Source organism: Zootermopsis nevadensis, unplaced genomic scaffold (assembly GCF_977971745.1).
Source record: "Zootermopsis nevadensis isolate Lab colony 2312 unplaced genomic scaffold, Znev_1.0 Znev_ptg000024l, whole genome shotgun sequence".
In the NCBI taxonomy this organism is placed as follows: Eukaryota; Metazoa; Arthropoda; class Insecta; order Blattodea; family Termopsidae; genus Zootermopsis; species Zootermopsis nevadensis.
The window spans coordinates 6,484,834-6,505,515 of NW_028259156.1; the positions used below are offsets into that span (position 1 = coordinate 6,484,834).

At 38.2% G+C, this 20,682-nt stretch overlaps 2 protein-coding genes across 3 annotated transcripts in view; one reads left to right on the plus strand and one right to left on the minus strand.

The window, feature by feature from the left end:
• LOC110840139 (uncharacterized) overlaps positions 1-17,953 on the plus strand; it is a 68,255-nt gene extending 50,302 nt beyond the window's left edge. Inside the window, exons 5-6 of one of the 2 annotated variants that reach the window (XM_087355122.1) lie at positions 16,945-17,054; positions 17,229-17,953. The gene's annotated coding sequence lies outside the window, so the exon portion shown is untranslated. The remainder of the gene's footprint in view (positions 1-16,944; positions 17,055-17,228) is intronic. The other variant, XM_087355124.1, reaches the window with a different exon arrangement.
• Positions 1-20,669, minus strand: part of Sf3a1 (splicing factor 3a subunit 1) — a 43,730-nt gene extending 23,061 nt beyond the window's left edge. The window contains exons 1-6 of the mRNA XM_022084143.2: positions 20,479-20,669; positions 18,043-18,207; positions 17,134-17,314; positions 14,663-14,822; positions 6,016-6,169; positions 4,628-4,755 (exon numbers count right to left, since the gene is read on the minus strand). Of these exons, the coding sequence (XP_021939835.1) occupies positions 4,628-4,755; positions 6,016-6,169; positions 14,663-14,822; positions 17,134-17,314; positions 18,043-18,207; positions 20,479-20,578 (888 nt within the window). The 5' untranslated portion in view covers positions 20,579-20,669. The remainder of the gene's footprint in view (positions 1-4,627; positions 4,756-6,015; positions 6,170-14,662; positions 14,823-17,133; positions 17,315-18,042; positions 18,208-20,478) is intronic.
• Positions 20,670-20,682: the final 13 nt, after the last annotated feature.

A 20,682-nucleotide genomic window follows, 5' to 3' on the forward strand; every position in this document is an offset into this window, starting at 1 on the left:
ATACAGCAAAACCCCTCTAGTTGGACACTTTTAATTGGAACCGGTGAATATCCTATAATTTTACATGTCCACAACACCCTATATCTTGGACATCCCTTTATCCTGGAACTTGGTCACCCCTTTTGTTGTAAGTTGGACAGGTGCATGTATGCACTTAGCTTCAATGCTTTTATGGGAAACATTTACAGTTAGTATTTTGTTATTTTGAATTTCTGACTGATGAATGCATTCTACCTGAGGATTAGCTTATGGTTGAGGGTGTGAGACTTTGAACACATCACTGTAATGCAGTGAAAGTGTATAGTTATTCTTTCATTGAAACCTTCACTGGACTACAGTACATATTGCTGGTACAGTTTTAACTTTGTCAGTACAGTACAACCCCACTATAACCCGGGTCACGGGGGACAGGGGTAAACCCGCGTTATTACGGGAGCGCATCAGAAAAATCTGTACAAGTACAGGATGTACTGTACGGTACGTACAGTATTGATAGACTATCACCATTTAAGAGTATACATACTTATTTGACTATGTTATGATTGATTTTTATGTAAAAAGTGATAAATAATTAATTTGGCTTGCATTTTAATATAATTTTGAGTTCTGTGTGAAGGATAATTGATGAACTTCTTTCTTTTTTTTGCTGCACTATGGGGGACACGAGGTACCCGCATTATATCTGGAACAGCGGTATAGCGAACCGCGTTATAGAGGGGTTGTACTGTACTGTGCTTGCAACTGAGTTAAACAGTGTTAACAGAAATTACAGTAGTTAGATTATGTATGTAAATAGATTACATTGTAAGATTTGAGGTTCTCACAGCGGTGAGTATGAAGATATCCGTCTTCTGGGTTGTTGCACTGTGTAGTCTGGTTGATGTTAACCAACGTTTCAGAGGTCATACTGCCTCCGTCATCAGGGCGATGAATATGCCAATAGGGTGTGAGGTGCTAGGTTTATAGGCCGGAAAGTGAAAGGTGTAGCCTGCCCCGAGCCAGAACCAACCAGACCACTAACATGGCCCTTTTTAGGGCCCTGATCCATACAACCAAACTCAACCTTTCTCTCTTTACTTTCTCTCCCTCTCCCACTCTCGCCCACGTGCTACCATTGGTCCACTCCCATGACTGCTCCCATTGGCTCGGGGCAGGCTACACCTTTCACTTTCCGGCCTATAAACCTAGCACCTCACACCTTATTGGCATATTCATCGCCCTGATGACGGAGGCAGTATGACCTCTGAAACGTTGGTTAACATCAACCAGACTACACAGTGCAACAACCCAGAAGACGGATATCTTCAAATAGATTACATTGTTGGTAAACGTAAAGTACTGGTGCCCTTCCCTTTGAGCTTATCCATGCAAGTTTAATTTAGTGAAAACAAAATTTGTAAAAATTTAATTTACTCTTTTGATTTTTCTTATCAATAATTTTCTTTTTGGGAAGGGCCCCATAATACTCTACAATTACCACATTGCCTGAAGACGTTTTTGGAAGTCAAACTACAAGTTATTTCAGTATTATCACCCCTCTGTTGTGTCTTTAACATGTAATGGACACACTAATTACACTGAGAGTGCCATGTGATGCATAAAGTACAAGCACACTTTGGTCACCCTTCACTCAGTGCTTAGCGGTTGTTTAGACATGTTACAGTCTGGCCAATATCTATCTCACTGGCCTTTAACCTCTTCCCCTGTAACAATCTACCATACTATATATTCTATCCCATATTATCAGAGGTTTAGCTAAACTGCATCCATGTCTTTATGATTATACAGAAAACTGAACTTAGAAATACTTCAGTCTGACAGATATCTCTGCCGGTGTACACTTTTTGTTTGTCACATGATTAATAACAAAGCACACAGTGCATACAAATTATTTTTACTACTTTACTTGCAAATAAAACCTTTATGAAAGAACAGGTCACTGCTTGTGAAACTATCAAAGTTTCACAGAGTTCCCAGCAGATGGTAAAAAAGTAATGCTGTCTCGCTATGCGCCATATAGGCACTTGTGTGAAAAGGGGGTGTAGCTCCTACTCATTCTTAACCTCGGCACTAGATAGGGTGCCCTGGCTACGCTTTACCCTCAGGAAAGGACCCTGGTTCCCACTGGACAGGAGGCTAGATAGATCCCAGAGCTGGTCTGGATACAGAGGCCAAAAGAAAAAATCATCTATCCCTGTCGGGGATCTAACTCGGTCATCCAGTCCATAGTCAATCACTATACTGATTGAGCTACTGCAGCTCCTCCAGTAGATAGTAGCACCCGTTGTTTTCTTATTGTATCCATCTTTGTGAATCAGTTCAGTCACCATGAACCTGCAGGATAAGGACAGTGTGTGGAGTGATTTATTGAGATGAAGTTGGATACACAGGTCCAAAGACAAATCAGAACGATATATCACAAGACACCGCCATCAATACATGGCAGGCATTAACAGTTTAAGGAAACTGGAAGTGTTTTGCAAAAGAAAGGAACAGGGCATTCATGTGTCTGATGATAATGACAAAAGAATATACAGGATCATTTCCCACAATCCACATAGATGCAAATTCCTGTTACAATCGACAATGCATCAGGTGCTACAAAAACGTTTGTGTCTGTATACTTATAAGTTGCAAGCGGTGCTGGCAATTACACCAGATGATAGAGTAGCCCATAAGGAATTTGCAGTGACCATGCTTGAGAAATTTGATGAAGACAATGAACTCCTGAGTAAAATCACATTTTCTGATAAGGCTACATTCCATGTTTCATGGAAGGTAAACAAACAGAACATATTCATCTAGGTATCAGGACACCCTCATGCTATAACGAAGCACATTAGAGACAGCACTAAGTTAATGTGTGGTGTGATCGAACCCTTTTCCTTTGCTGAAGTGACTGTGACATCCAGCAACTACCCGGATATGCTGGAAAACTTTGTCTATCAACAGTTACAAGAACAGCAGACTGCCATATTCTTCCAGCAAGGTGATGCACCAACACACTGGAGCTGGACCATGTGTGCATCAATTAAAAGGCATTTTCCAAACCAATCGACTGGCTGAGCTGGTCCCATCTCTTGGCCGGCCAGATCACTGTATATCACATCCTGTCATTTTTTCCTATGGGGACATGTAAATGACTGCGTGTACCAAACTCTGGTGGCTGATATCAACAATCTGAAGGACAGAACTGCCTGCTATTGCAACAGTTGATGTTGACAAGGATGGAGCTTGAACATGATTTGGGCATTGTGTGTGACAAATGGTGCCCATGTTGCATGCTTGTAATATTCATGACAAACTTTGAGAGTTTCTCTTGGAGATGACACTTAACAAGTAAGCCTGTGTCTTTTCATAAACATTTTATTTATGAGCAAAGTTGTAAAAGTAATTTATATACACCCTGTATTATATATTTTGTTCTATAAAAAAATAACACTTGTTTGAATGGCTCTTTGGGGGGGCGGGGGGGGGGCGTTTTCTTGGCTATCTGATTTGAAGTCATGTGAACACATTGTATTTCAAAATTTTAGGATCAATGGTTCAAAATATAAGCATGATTTTCATAATGTTGTTTCCTCTTATGGTACTGTTTTTTGGCCAAAATTCACTTTTCTGAAAGTAGTGTGTGGAAAGGCAGATCAAGCCAAAAAAAAAATTAAAAAAATTCACTGCCTTAAACATCCCAAACCTTGAAGGTAAAATGCTTGACCTTGCTTTGTTAGAAGAAAATCAGAATAGATAATTCCTTTAGTATTGAAAAAATTAACAAGATTTTGACCGTTGCTGTCAACATTCAAATAGTTTTTAGTTTCAGACAATTTGGTCTTCAGACATCATCTACTATGGCATTTGTTTTTGGGTCATAGTAGATGACTCAAGTGGATTATGTCAGTACATTCTCCAATCAGGTTCTTCAGACAATGTTGCTGAAAGGTCAAGTATGAGGGCGGTTCAAGGCTGATGTGATTTATTTATTTATTTATTTTATTTCCCCCTCCCACACACACACACAAGACATGCATGTCAAAATCACAAAATTCTTATTCCTTTTCAATATATTGTCCCCCTACATTGACATACCTTTGCCATCGCATGGCAAGGCACTGATGCCAGCAGCAAAGAAGGAACAAGATGACTGCATAGCCAATTCAGGACATGTCTTGAATTTCTGCCCTCCCAGATGCTCCTTCACTGGCATAAGCAAGTCATAACCACTATCGGCTAAATCCAAACTGTAAAAAGGTTGGTTGAAGATTTCTCAGGTTGCTAGCATTATTGTCAAATTTTCCATATGTGGATGTGCATTATCTTGCAGTAGGATGATTCCCTCTAATGGTTTCCCAGACCTTTTCCTGTGAATTCTGCATGCAGATTAATATTAAAATGAATCCCAGAAAACAGGATGGACTCAGCTGGCTAAGGACATGGTCCAATGTGAATCTTCCAGTTTAGAGATTCAGTTACTTCATAATCAGAAAAAATAACCATATAGTGAAAATTATTAAAACTAAATGGGACTGTTGCTTAAGATCAAGACTGAAGTGAACTAACATGGATGAAGGCATTATTCAAGACCGAACTCCACAGAATGAAAGAATGTTACATGAAGCTAAACACATACTTGCATTAGAACACGAGCTCCAACTTCATCAGGTGTAGTTGGAGGGGGGAAGTTCCCCATTTCGAACGGCTGGTAGTCCACTGTCTCCACTACTACAAAGTCATGCCAGTCAATCTGGGCATAAGCAACTGCAAGTAGAATGCACACAGCAAAGAAAGGACACGATTCTGAAAGAACTGCTTGGAATAAATGTGAATTTGTATCATTAAATAATTAAATAAAAATAATGATATAAATTGGCATATTATGTTATTAATCTTCTTGTTCCTAACTTTGTACAACATATGTTGGACATTTCAAGCAATGTTTTAAATATATTTAACCCTTTGCGGTCTCTGTCAGACTGAGTCCAACATTTAAATATCAGAGTTCTGGTCTGATGTCGGACTGAGTCCGCCACGTATTTTACGCATTTTTTACGTGATCCAGAGTCAAACTGAGGCTGGCAAACAGTGTCAGCATATCATTCAAGCCTTCTTCTTTGCACTAGTTCTATCCTAGTTTTCCTGGTAAGACTTTGTGTACCTGATAATAGTGAAAGGAGGCAGGAGAGAAAAGTCATTTTATTCTGAAATGTGTCCAAGGAAGCCAGGATTCCACACCAAATGTTTTACCATACATCATACAGTGAAGTAATACCATCAGGTGTGTTGCTGTCATATTTACTTAGAATATAAGTATTTTATATCTGATAAAGATATAAAACAAATATCGAATCTTCCTAGTAGGAAATTATATTTTTTAAATTATTTTTGGTGCATAGAGCAATCTATCACTGACATGTGCATATTCTTTCATCTTCTTATCAAGCATTCTTTATGTGTAATGAGTTCATCGTTTACACTTCGCGTTCTGTTTCAATTTCCTGGTGTTCAATTTGGTTTTGAACTTTCGAACACAATTAGTGCGAAAGGAAGCACAGCTCTGAGAATATGAAATCCAATGCTTATACATCGTATATCTGCACGCAATAAGAGATGTTTAGACGTCGCCAAAGTCATATCTACCAACTTTGACTTGCTTTCTTGTCTACTGAATGACAGGAAGCAGAAAGGCACCACTTATTACACATCTCACTAGTGGCAGTGGTACAGTCCGTGAAAAATATTTCACATGGTCAGTATTCAAACAAAAAGAACTGTGATCGTTTCAGAACACATTCTCACCATATTTAGAAAAGTTCCTTACATTTAATGCAAGTTATACAAGAAAATCAAACCAGTTCATAATAGTAGTTGAATTTATACAGCTTTGTGGTATTTAAATAGACCTGCAGAGAGCCGAAGTGGTATTTAAAAGGGATCGCAAAGGGTTAAGAGATTTTAAGATATTCTTTAAATAATTTTTCTGCATCATTTCAACTTGGCATGCAATGTGATGAAACCTACCCCTTTCTTTCTCAAGTTCCTCTTCCTCTTTACGTCTTTGAGCCTCCTGATACTTGATCCACTCCGATCGATACTTCACCTGGTCCAAAATTGTACTCATTGAGCTGCACTCATCTTTCAAACGAAACATCAGATCCTTAGGTGGAATGAGAACCTACAAAAATTACAAAATACACTAAGACTGATCTTAATATTATTTTTATCAGTACATTTAAACTATGACTGCTCTGTGTTGCTGCTATATTACAATTTTAAACTACAAAGAAAATACAACTATGAGCACAGGAATAATAAGGGTTATGACGTAAAGCATTAGTCAGTAGGACGCAGAATCTGAATTGTGGTCTTCTGGGTTATGATACCATGTGTAGTCTTGCAGATGTGTTCAACATTTCACAGGAACAAACTGCAATCACCTTTGGGGTACTTATTTACATCACACCAACCAGGAATCCCTGCACCACAATAAGTATACCCTGAACATGGAGACGTGTTCGTTCGAAGCAATAGTCAGCACCGCGACACTAGGCAGCATCACGATTAAGAAGACTAAAATGGCAATATTCAACTCCACTACAGTCTTAAAACTCGGGTAGCATAAAACCTGTTTAAGGTACATTAGTAACTGATCAGGATGACCTAACAGTATAATTTCCAATTATCAGAACTTCCACTTTCAAAAGTAAATGTGGGGATTTGAATGAAAGCAAGAATCTCATCAATATTGCTTTGTTGCAGACAAAATGAACAGAAATAAGTATGCATAATGACTAAGCTTGTTATACAAAAGCACAGTGATCAGTAAGCAGCAACATATGGAAAATTATGGGAGTGGCAGTGAAAGTAACACGTACACTCTGCACAACAAAAATCAAACTCTTAAAATTTCTAAGTCAAAAACCAGATGTACAGTAGGGCCCCGCTTTTCGGCGCTCCGCTTTATGGCGATCCGCTAATACGGCGCTCAACAGCTGAGTCAGAGAAGTGTGTCCGGCGCCATTTTCTCGTCACTGATTTAGTCTGTTTACAGCTTTTGTGCGCTCCTTGTCTCTCTGTATTTCTGGCAATTTTTCAGTTATTACAAACTGTATATTTATATAATATTTTTGTGTTACTACAGTGTAATTACAATGGCGTCTAAGGGTAGTAGCGATAAAAAGAGGAGTCGTAAGCCTCTTATTTTAAATGCCAAGTTAGAGATGATTAAACTTCGTGAACAAGGCATGTCTATGGCTTCCGAACCATCACCAAAACGAATAAGATTCGTTGAAGAGTCAGATGATGAAGATGCGCCATCTCCTTCATCTTTCCTACTATAAGCATATCAATTTTCAAATTTATATTCACCAATCACTATAAACTGAGAACAATGTGTGTATTACTGATATTCATTTTAATTTCATATCGTTTTCTTAGGCCTAGCGCTATTGTGCACTTACTATATGATAGTGTAACATCTTATTAGGCTTTGATATGCATTTGCAAGTGAAATAAGGCAAAGATCCGCTTTTCGGCGATTTTCGCTTTACGGCGGGGGTCTGGTCCCTAACCCGCCGTATAAGCGGTGCCCTACTGTAATGTAAGAGTACAGTTGGTTTCATAATTCCTATCATTCATAATTTCCTTGTGTTTGTCCATGCATAGCTTTACTGTATCTTCAGTTAATCACAACTATTTGTGAGTGATATTATTATTTTTTATTATTACTGACTCCAAATGGGTTTATACCAGGTGGCAGTGGTGCTACAAAAAGACACAACCACAAAACAACACACATCACACAAAATACCACACCTCACTCAAAATAAAACAGCTCATAAAATTACAAACTCATAAGGCACTCACATTACACAAAATAAAAACACAAGTATTTAAACACAACAGATAACCTAAAGTAGATTACTTAAAAATTAATACCAACTAGACATAAGACAGTAACAGTAATGAATTACATATCGTCATGACTGATGCACTCACATTTCATCAGGACCTTCTCTTCACTTCACTATACTTATGAAACCTTCCCACCCTCACCCCAATTTACCCCCTTTCACTGCACCCACCCATGTATTCCCTTCACTTCACCTCATTTATCACTTTTCTAACCTTCTTCCTAAAAGTACTTGATTTACAGGAGAGAGTCCCTAAAACATCCGCAGGTAGCTGGTTCCAGAGTTGGATGGTCCTATTTACAAAGGAATATTTTCCGATATCTGTCCTTTGCTTTCTGCTCCTAATTTTCCTAATATGATCGACCCTGCTCTGATAGCATGGCCTTTGTAATCTGTCACCTATAGCCTTCCATGCCCATTCTCCCATATACGCTTTGAAGAGAGCAACTATATGTGCTATCTTTCTACGCTGTGCCAGGGTTTCCCATTTCGAATCTCTCCTATGATATGCAAATTTACATGCTTTCTTTTGCACCCGTTCTAACTCATTTATCTGCCCCTCCCTGTAAGGATCCCAGCACGCCGCCCCATATTCCAGAATCGGACGCACTAGTGATGTGTAGGCTAGACTTTTAGTGTTACTATTTCCCTTTTGAGAACATGCATTGTAAAATGAAGTGCCTTCCAGGCTTTCTTCACCCTATAATTTTCTTGATCAGCCCAGCTTAAATCGCTGCTTAAGAGTATTCCCAAGTATTTACAACGGCTCACTTCTGGAATTACTTGGTCCTGTAATGAATAGTTTAGTGGTTCATTCACCCGGCTTCTTGTGAAACTAACTGCCTTACTTTTACTTGGGTTAATTTCCATAGCATTTTCAACCGCTCACTCCCCCAGACTGTTCAGATCCATCTGCATCTTTTCTATATCTTTACTATTTACAATTTTCCTATATATTATGCAGTCAACTGTGAAGAGTCTAACAGTCGACTGTGTTCCTCCAAATATCATTTACGTACGCAAGGAACAGAAGTGGGCCCAATACACTCCCTTGCGGTACACCTGACATTACTCTGATAATTTCCCTCCTACTCTAACTCTCTGCGTTCGGCCCAAAAGGAATTCCCTTACCTATACAACTACCCTCGAGTCCACGCCCGAGGCCGCAAGTTTCGTAAGCAGCTGATCATGAGGAACTAAATCGAAGGCCTTCAAAAAATCTATTATAATAGCGTCTAACCTGCCTCCATTATCCAGTGTGTCTGCAACGTCCTGGCAAACCGTGATTACTTGACTTTCACATGAATATCCCAGCCTGAAGCCATGTTGACCCTCGAATAACCAATCCTTTTTATCCCAGACTTCCCTCAGGTACAATGCTATAACATGTTCCATTTGTTTAAAGACCACTGAGGTTAAGCTGACCGGTCTGTAATTTGTGACCAATGATCGATCACATCCTTTGTATATAGGAACCACTATGGCTTCTTTCCAGTCCCTTGGTATAGTGGCATTATTAATTGTTACATCCAATAATCGTGCAAGGTATGGAATCATGACTTCCCCACCCAGTTTTATAATTTCACCAGAAATGCTGTCTGGCCATACTGATTTGTTTTTTCCTATCCCTGCTAGCCTTTTCCCAATGATTTTAGTACTAATGGCAAAGGGTTCACCTGAGTTAGCGCACTGTTATCTGCGGGATGATACGCTCGCAGCTGAATATCAAAGAATAATAGGAATTAAGGGAGTTGGCCTTTTCTATCGAATCAGTAATGAGCCGTCCATCACCATCTTTGATCGCCGGAACATTTTCTGTTTCCTTTACATCTTTTTACATATTTGTAGAAATCAGTCCAGCATTTACCTTCATTTCTTAATAATGTCCTTAAAAATGTTTCCTGTTCATTTTGTTTGGCTAATAGCAACTGCTTTGAGAGTCATTCCAGTTCCTCTTGGTACTGTTGCTCTATTTTTCTTCTATTATATGCTTTTCTGACTTTTGACTTTAACCAGTTCACTTCCTTATTGTAGTATTCAGGGTCTGAATTTTTCCTCAGTATTTTATGTGGCACAAAACGTTTGTAATCCTAAAACATTTGTTATATGGTACACCAGGACTAATCTTTCTACCTGAGGTTCACAGCAATTTTCTTCCCATTCCACTTCTAACAATACCCAAAGTTGTCACTGATCCCCTGTACAATGCTGCAGGAGGTAAACAAACTTTCAGGCTGGACAAGGTAAACATCCTGCAATGCATCCCCTCTGGTTGGACTATCTACTACCTGCATATAACCATTTTCCCATAGCAGTCTATTTATGAGTGCCTGATTTCCACGTTTCCATTCCAATCTGCATAGGGCAAGTTCAAATAACCTCCAACAATGCTACGCCTCGTAGAATTTCCTAAATAACAGGTTTGGGCTGTCAATCTTTCTATAACTCGCATGTCCTCGTTCTGAGCTCTGTAGATGCCTGATATCCCATGTAAATTTAGGGTCCCTGCCTTTTGCTTCAACTACTAACATCTCAAAGTCCTCATCCACCCATAGTTCCAAGCAAGCTATGTAATTTTTTTACACAAATGAACACTCCCCCCACCTTGTGTATTCCTGTCTCTCCTAAAGGTTGTGTAATCGTTCCTAACTCAGGCGAACCCTTCGCCATTAGTACTAAAATCATTAGAAAAAGGCTAGCAGGGATGGGAAAAAGCAAATCAGTAGGGCCTGACAGCATTTCTGGGGATATTCTAAAATTGGGTGGGGAAGCCATGATTCCATACCTGGCGCGATTATTGGACGTAACAATTAATAATGCCACTATACCAAGGGACTGGAAAAAAGCCATAGTGGTTCCTATTTACAAAGGAGGTGATCGATCATTGGTCACAAATTACAGACCGGTCAGTTTAACATCGGTGGTCTGCAAACAAATGGAACACGTTATAGCATCGTACCTGAGGAAAAACTGGGAGGAAAAGAATTGGTTATTCGAGGGTCAACATGGGTTCAGGCCGGGATATTCATGTGAAAGTCAAGTAATCACGGTTTGTCAGGACATTGCAGACACACTAAATAACGGAGGAAGGTTAGACGCGATTATAATCGATTTTTCGAAGGCCTTCGATTTAGTTCCTCACGATCGGCTGCTTATGAAAATCGCGGCATCGGGCGTGGACTCGAGGATAGTCGTATGGATAAGAGAATTTCTTTTAGGCCGAACGCAGAGAGTTAGAGTAGGAGGGCAATTATCAGAGGAAGTCAGAGTAACGTCAGGAGTACCGCAAGGGAGTGTATTGGGTCCACTTCTATTCCTCGCGTACGTAAATGATATTTGGAGGAACATTGAATCGACTATTAGACTTTTTGCAGATGACTGTATAATATATAGGAAAATTATAAATAGTAAAGATATAGAAAAGATGCAGATGGATCTAAACAATCTGGGGGAGTGGGCGGTTGAAAATGATATGAAAATTAACCCAAGTAAAAGTAAGGCAGTTAGTTTCACGAGAAGTCGGGTGAAGGAACCACTAAACTATTCGTTACGGGACCAAATAATTCCGGAAGTGAGCAGTTGTAAATACTTGGGAATACTCTTAAGCAGCGATTTAAGCTGGGCTGATCAAGTAAATTATACGGTGAAAAAAGCCTGGAAGGCACTTCATTTTACAATGCGTGTTCTCAAAAAGGGGAATAGTAACACTAAAAGTCTAGCCTACACATCACTAGTGCGTCCGATTCTGGAATATGGGGCGGCGTGCTGGGATCCTTACAGGGAGGGGTAGATAAATGCGTTAGAACGGGTGCAAAAGAAAGCATGTAAATTTGCATATCACAGGAGCGATTCGAACTGGGAAACCCTGGCACAGCGTAGAAAGATAGCACGAATATGTGCTCTCTTCAAGGCGTACACGGGAGATCGGGCATGGAAAGCTATAGGTGACAGATTGCAAAGACCATACTACCTGAGCAGAGTCGATCATATTCGGAAAGTTAGGAGCAGAAAACAAAGAACAGATATCGGAAAATATTCCTTTGTAAATAGAACCATCCAACTCTGGAACCAGCTACCTGCTGAGGTTTTAGGGACTCTCTCCTGTAAACCAAGTACGTTTAGGAAGAAGGTTAGGAAAGTGATAAATGAGGTGAAGTAAAGGGAATAGATGGGTGGGTGCAGTGAAGGGGGGTAAATTGGGGTGAGGATGGGAAGGCTTCATAAGTGTAGTGAAGTGAAGAGAAGGTCCTGATGAAACGTGTGATTCATTACTAGTTGGTATTAATTTTTAAGTTATGTACTTTAGGTTATACGGTTTTGTAATATTATGAGTTGTTTTATTTTGAGTGTGGTGTGTTGTTTTGTTGTGTCTTATTGTTCTTGTTGTGCCTTATGTTTTTTGTGTCTCATTGTTTTTGTTGTGTCATGTCTTTTTGTCTTACTGTTTTGTTGTGTCTCATTGCTTTGTTGTGTCTTATTGTTCTTGTTGTGCCTTATGTTTTTTGTGTCTCATTGTTTTGTTGTCTTATTGTTTTTGTTGTGTCTTATGTCTTACTGTTTTGTTGTGTCTCATTGTTCTGTTGTTTCTTATTGTTATTGTGTTTGTTGTCTTATGTTTTTTGTGTTATTGTTTTGTTCTGTTTCATTGTTCTGTTGTTATTGTTTTTGTTGTCTTATGTTTTTTTGTGTCTTATTGTTTTGTTCTGTCTCATTGTTCTGTTGTTTCTTATTGTTTTTGTTGTCTTATGTTTTGTTGTGTCTTATTGTAGGACCACTGCCACCGGGTAAAAACCCATTTGCAGTCAAATAAATAATAAAAAAATAATAAAAAAAATAAATACTTTGGCATTTCTGTTCTATTTCTAATATCTATTAATCAGACACCAATTTGTCTTTTTAATTTAAAGAGAGACGTGTGACAATGTTCGGCGGTAAAATAAAGGTGCAGACTATACTTTCATAGATGCAGATAAAGTTTACTGATGTTTGGTTGGTCCACTGATTGAGGTTAATTCTTTCTATCAGACTCAACTGATTAGACTCCCCTCTCCCCTTTTTTACCCAAGGACAGAAGCAGATCTAGTATTCTTTGTTCTTCTGGGTTGTGATACTGAGTGAACTCATAGGTCAATACCAATGTTTCAAAGAAACTGCACACATATCCACATGTTTCATTTACCAGTCTATGTAAGCCCAGAGCAGAAAACCTACAATACAGATGGAAAATTACAGAATCCATAGTCATCAGATGTTAACACAAAATATGCTGACCAAAAATATGACTGACATTGTGACAGAATGTTTCATGTTCAAGAGGTCCCTCATCAATATCTTGCCCTGGAGACTGACTCTCCAGACTAATATTTTCCATCACTTTCTTACGTCCCTCCTGGAAAATACTAGGACAGTATCCTAAAATAGGCCAAGACTGCTTTCCAAATCATTAGTAACAATCAGCCTTCTGTTCAGCATTATATATGGAACTGAGACAGTGTTGTTAAAGAAACTATAAGCACAGAACAATACAATAGTTAAGACAACACAGAATATTACTTTTAAACATGTATGTTTCATGGAGTCTTCATTCCTTACTGCACTAGAAAGAGGCAAGAATTAAACACAATTTGTTTCCATATACTTCCACAGTATGAAATCCATCAGGCACATGCATATTTTCCACACTACACATAATTCATGTTAAATCAGTGCCTCGTCATAACAGAAAGGCATGCCATCTGATTGCAGATGAAGAAGAATGTCTCAAGGTATGGAAGGTTGCTCTGAATGTGTTTAATAAGCAGTTATGGACAGCCAACAAGAGGTGGTCTTCGAGTCAGTAGGATGGGAGGGGATAAAAACCCCTAATAAAACATGGTCTCTCACTCAAAGGGAGGAACACAGATTGCAGGTGTTTGAGAATAGGGTGCTGAGGAGGATATTTGGGCCTAGGAGAGAAGACGATGGGACATGGAGAAAACTGCATAATGATGAGCTTAAAAATCTGTACTCCTCCCCCAGTATTGTCAGGGTGATTAAGTTTAGAACAATGAGAAGGGCAGGGCATGTAGCGCGCATGGATGGGACAAGAGGTGTGCACCAGGTATTGGTTGGGAAGCCTGAGGGGAAGAGACCTCTGGGGAGACATAGATGGGAGGATAATGTCAGGCGGGATCTATGGGAGATAGGAGTTGAAGGAGACTGGTTATGTTGGCCCAGGACAGGGTCTGGTGGAGGGCTTTGGTTAATTCAGTGATGAACCTTCGGGTTCGGTGAGCCATCTAGTTAGTTAATCACAATAACTAGCAAGTTATGAAATATAACATTTGGCCTCAGACTCTTGTGAGCATAGTAATAAACCATCAGGTTCCTTAAAAGGACATTTTTGTTAAACTTTGTCAGATGTTATTCTGCACAAGATGCACTAAAATGACTGGAGCAATTATTCATTTAAATGTTGAAAACAATAGTCAAAAATCAAGGTCACACATAACCTATACTGTTTTTTAGATAAAACTGATGATAATAGATGAATTGTAATTTTAATTACCATGCTTTACTGCTGACAACTACAAGCCTTGCATTGACAACTCAGAAACATATTACATACAAGATAAGGTATGTTACATAATCACAGAAAACAGATGTGCCAAAAAAACTTACTACTATTAAAATTAAAGAAATATACACGCAAAATAAACATTTGATCCAATTTTTATCACTGAACTTGTTTTGTTGTTAAAAGAATTACTACTTGCCTTTGTGTACTGCTCAAGCAGTTTTGTGAAATACTGGAAAAGCGAATGCTGAGGTCGAAGAAAATCAAACTGATAGTTGCGCTGTTCCCTGTTCATCAAGTTGGTCAGAAACTGACGCCCATTACGCGCCACAAACTGAGCTGTCAGCTTCACTATGTCCCTGCAGAGACATAAATGTATATGTAAAGCTTTATGCTTTATTCCATTATGTACTTTCTTACCTTGAACACTCTATCATTATAAACACATCAGAGTGCCTGTAATGAAAATACATTCATCATGGAGTAACCAAGTACAACTTCTTCGCATTCAGAAGTTCTTGAGTACTCATCCACAAATATCACCCTACCACTTAATCTTCACTAATACTAAGATCCAAAAACCAAACCCACCCTTGTATCTTACATTGCATCAATGCATCTTCCTGCAAAAATTAAATGTAACATTACAGAAACTATTTTAGATGTAGCACATTACATAACTTTTGTAAATTAGGTATGCATATTGCAAAATGCATTTTTGCATGTGAGGTACCTATTATCTAAATAATGGAAAAGCTTTATTCTACCGGTCAAGCTATTTTCTCTTTGCAGTTTCAATATTTTCTCACCTTGATGGCATGTAAGAACAGATGTACTGGAACAAAATTCAGAGCATACTAAAGATGGTGGATGGAGTAAGTTTGCTCATATATTTTTAAACTGACTTCAATCTAGATGCACATAGATAACTGTGGCAATATTCATAGTTGGTAATTAATTAATAGTGTTAATATTATTAGTAAGAATATTTTAGTTGTTTTAAAATATTTTAGACAGGATAATTTTCAACAACTGAGATAAGTTGGTGACTGTAATCAGTACAAAATGTTTTCTGCATAGTCTCCAGTTTATAATGTTTAAACAATTGAGGTACATGGATTAGTTTAGAGCAGTGTTTCCCATTCACGGTTCCGCAAAACATCAGCAGGGGTTCAGTGAGAAATCGCTGAATAAATAAATAAAAATTTTGAAATACCATGAAACATTGAAATATCCCTCAAAATATCATGGGAAATTTGTCCAGCAATTGGCAATACTGCAGTAATCTCCTGTCTGCTGTCTGTCAAGGAAGAACTGCAATTGTGTATTTCTACCAGCACTGTTCCACTCTTTAATCAAGAAGCATTCTTTACCTTCCCAGCAATAACATCCAGGTTCTTCTATACAGGGCTAGTCTAAATGATGTTTCTGATTTGAAAGACATGCTACTCATGTATAATGAAATTCAGATCCACAAAACTGGTACAGATGGAAAGAGAAACTCTTCAAGTTTTGTTTCAGTACATCACAAGTGTTCAATGTGAGCCCCCTTGGTAAATCAGCACACATACAGCCTGTAGTCGACTTCCTCCCAGACACACTGCAGCATATCATGATTGATTGCTGCAATGGCTGCTGTGATACGCAGTCGCAGATCAAGCAAGGTCTGTGGTAAGGGTGGCACGAAGACTCTATCTTTGATGAACCCCCACAGGAAAAAATCACAGCATGTCAGGTCCGGTGAACGTGGAAATCCAGGACACAAAAGACCCCCTGTCCTCGATGGCAGCCATTTTCTCTCATATCACCCCTGGCAGCGAAGTGTTAGTACGCGGCTGCGAAGTATACCAACATAAACTTGGAGAGTTTCTCTTTCCATCGGTACCAATTTTGTGCATCTGAATTTCATTAAACATGAGTAACATGTGTTTCAAATCAGGAATATCATTTAGACTAGCCCTGTATATAAAAAGGGGTTTAGAACTCACAAAGTTTTTCAGTACTTTGATGTTTGAATGTTAGGAAATGTGGGGTCAGCTGGAAAAATAAACAAACCTGCTTTATGACAACTTTCCAAAACATTTTTTGTTTCCTGAACTCTCACAACCTACACACTTTTTCCATGTGTATTTCAGCACATATCTGCTATTCGTTTGCTTTAATTTGGTATGCTCATGATTGCAATTGTACATAAATAAGAAAATGGAAAAAAAGAGGAAATGTTTTCATCTTCCTGAAAATATAAAATAAGTTTTAAGAAATCTGCAAAGGCGATGTGGGGACCACCTTTTTAAAAACTGTCTTTTCAGATGTAATGTCCCTCAACTGCCACTTTTAAGTTCTCAACAGGCTATATAGTTACACAGACATAAAATTAATTCTAAAGGGTTCTGATGATGCTGTACCGCAATTTGGGCTAGTGAATTTTTGGACTTTGTCCTGATTTCAGGTGCTTATACACATATGATTATTCTGTCTTAGGTTATCCAGTAACAGAGGCTAGCTGTTTCTGACAGACCTAATAGAGTAGGTTCCCCCCAGCCCATCCTCACACCTGAGGATGATGAGAGAGGCACTCTTCAAAACACCAGGTATTTTAAAATACTGGATAACAGAAAAAATCCAAAAATTTACTAGTCAACATAAAACTAAGTTTAAATGTCAACTTACAAATCAAGGGCTGATATAGATGGTGGATCAGCAATAAATTCAAATTCTGCCGGTGGATCCTTAGGAATGAACGGTTGCTCTGACACCTGTTTCAGGAGTTCTTGTTGCTGTTTCTGCTGTGCTGATGACAGAACAGTCTTCAGCTGTTGTACTGGGGCCCCTCCAGCACTTGGCTCCTGTCCTGCTTATAAAACAGTTTATTCAATACCATATTTAAATATATATACATCTAACTGATATTTCTTCTAGAATTTTCTGGATGTTTTTATGGAAATATATCATAACTTCACATATTTTGTTCCCAGAATTGATGTAATTTAAAAATAAGCAACAGCATACCATGTGCTTCATGACAACAATAATAAAAGTTGGAACTTTTCTAAGAACCTGAATCACATTCAGTTAACATCCTGCAACCAGAATAAGTGAATCAACAAGCAGCTCTGTGAGTGAAATCACTGTTGGAAAGACATTCTGGATTTGTCCAATACAATATTAAGTTGTTTTAAAACAACTTCTGGCTCTTTCACAGGGTATGAATTTGTGTGGAACTGTATAACTAGAATGTGACTCCCAACATGTATAATATGCACTTTGGCATGGCACAACACAATACCAAGAAGTGTACATGCAAAGTAGTGAACCACGTAGCTTATGCACAGAATTTAAATGTATTTTATAAAACATCGCAATGAAATATGATATAAAAATGCCTGTACTAAACAACTGAAGCACAAAACATGTCTTGTTTACAAGTTACTTGATGTGGAAACATTAAATATGACACTGAATAAAAAGTTTTGATAAGTATAGATCACTACTGGCTGTATTACACTGACAAACTCAAACCTGTTACCTTTACAAGGGTAAACCCAATAAATAATTAATGTAAATAAGCACGTGACTCACCTCTCCCCTCACGGAAATCCTTAACTTTATACTGATAATACGCATGGTAAGGGTCACCAAAATTCAAAAAATTGAATTTTGGATTTCCAATTTCATTTTGTCGTATACGAGCTTCAAACTCTGGCCCATTTCTTGCAACAAAACTTGCAGTTTTGTCAACAATATCTGTGGAAAGAACAGTCAAGGAAAGCAGCAAATCTGTAGCTAAAACATAACTGAACAATGAGTGTGAACTAAGAAAAGATGACTCTTCACAGAGAAGTGTAAAACCACAAATAGAGTGTGGTCCAACATAAACTAGAATTACTGTAATTCTTGTCCCAAGGTTTCAGTGGCTGTAGTTAAATAAGTAACTCTGGCTTTTGGGCATCAGCCACACTGAATGCCGAATGTCAAAGATGAACCAATGTTTTGACAAACATTACAGTTTCCATCTTCAAGCTGAACATGAAGTGTGGCATGTTCATAAAAAACTGTTCCCACATGTTCCACTCCTATTGAACAGCTGCCCACCCCTCGACTTTACCAAACAGCACCATCAAATCGCCTCTGGCCCGTCCTATATAAAGCTTCTAGAACCCACCCCATGAAACACTCACTTGAAGATGGCATCTAGAATGTTTAATGAAATGCTAGTTAATACTCAACATTCAACGTGGCTCACACCCAAAAGCCGAAGTTGCTCACAAAAATATTGTTACATAATTGGTGATTAGATAGTGGGTTCTTTATAATAAGATATGGGTTTATTCAGCATTATAACAATTGATTACATCCTTCACAAATACAATCTTGAAATAACTGTCCTTCCATGTATAATGCTGCTGTGTCCTACCTCTAAAATCACTTCTTAAATGCACCCGCAGCTCAAAGTCTTCACTCCATAACTGTGAACCAACAAATATTAACTGTCCCACAACTAACACCTGTTGGTTATTTACAGAAACAGAGAAAGGCTGAGATTCATACACCAGGGTCCAGTAATTGCCTCATATTGCAAAAACATTGCACCACCAGCCTATGCACATGCATGGGCTGGCCACCTGCTATTACAATGGCATTTACATGACATGCTCAAAGAGACAATAATTATGCTGAAGGCATACTTTAAGTCAGTGGCTAAGGTATTCAAACTGTATTGAGTACAGTTATGTTGTATGCTATGCAGCACATCTATAAACATTGTCACAAAGTTATTTTCTTTCAGAAGTCACCACATGCAGTTTGAGACCTGGAGATTTTGAAGCACAGCACAGTTTGCTTAGGGCTGCTTTGGCAGCATGCAATGCTTTTGTGATAACTTAGCCAAACAATGCACAAAAGAAAACAAACAACAACCACAATGTACAAGCATATGAAATGTCACATATATGCTTGAATCATAACAGAAATGACTAAAGTTTAGATAATATATGACATGAGCATTTACAATGATTAAACTCAGTAAAAGTCCAAGAAGATTTTGTAGTTATAGAGATGATAATACCGCTTCAATAGACCAGAATGACTGAGGCTCTATAAATATGAAGACCAGCAGATATAACTGATGTTTTTATGTTTCATAGTATCTGAGGCATGGCAATTAAGTTCCCAGAATCACTTGCCTTGGTTATCAATGTGTCAAGCATGTCTCCTGTCCTGAAAATTGCACTTTATTGGAATCAGAGTAATGAAATTTTTGTGAATAATTTACAATATAGATGCATAAACAGACACTTATCTCAATTATATGCTATGATAAAAAAGATGAAAGGTTAGAAGAAATGTAAGCAAAACGTCTCTTGTGTAGAAATGCCTGAGAATATTTGTTCAGTAGGTGACCTGAGCCTATATTTGTTGATTTCTAAAAACAGGTTATCTGGGAATTTTAAAATCATATGCATTTTTGTTAAAGAAATGAAGTAAATATGCTTATTTCCAATGTGACAATGTATGTAAAGTAAATCAGCTGTTCTCCGAAGAACATCTAACAACCCTATACTCACTTGTTAAATAAGTATAATACACTACAAAAACTTTCAATATTTCCTCTTTAGGGAAAATTCCGAGCCTTTAAAAACATTAAACTGAAAATTAACAATACCATGACTTTACTATTGACCACCACACAGCCCCCTACCTCTGCCACTGATGTATTTATAAATGACCGTAGTAGTGGTAAACAAAAACACGGTCAAAACTTCGTTGTTTTAATGTTCATTCCTTACATTCCTGGAGTGTACATAAAAAATCATGCGCAAAAATACTGGTGGGTACTGGAGCGACAGGTTATGGTGATTGAAATTTGGCGCAAACCGAAAGTCTTGCAGTTTTACTGTTTCATAAATAGCAAAACGTCGTCTTCTGCCAAGTTCGCTAAAGACAAAGAAAATTATGAAGGAATATAACAGTGAAGGTTAAATTACTGGTTGTAGCTATTATACATTCAAAGGATACTTCTCACCTCTGGCGGTGGATAAATAATACCCACAATAGGCTGTGTTGTTGGTGTCTCAGTTTCATGATTTTCAGAAGAATTTACTTCTACTGAAGGCATACTGTTACAAACAATCTAACAGCATTAACCAACACAACTTTCCACCCAGTACAAACTCCAAACAGATACCAACTTAATATTATAAGTTGACAAAGCAAATGGTC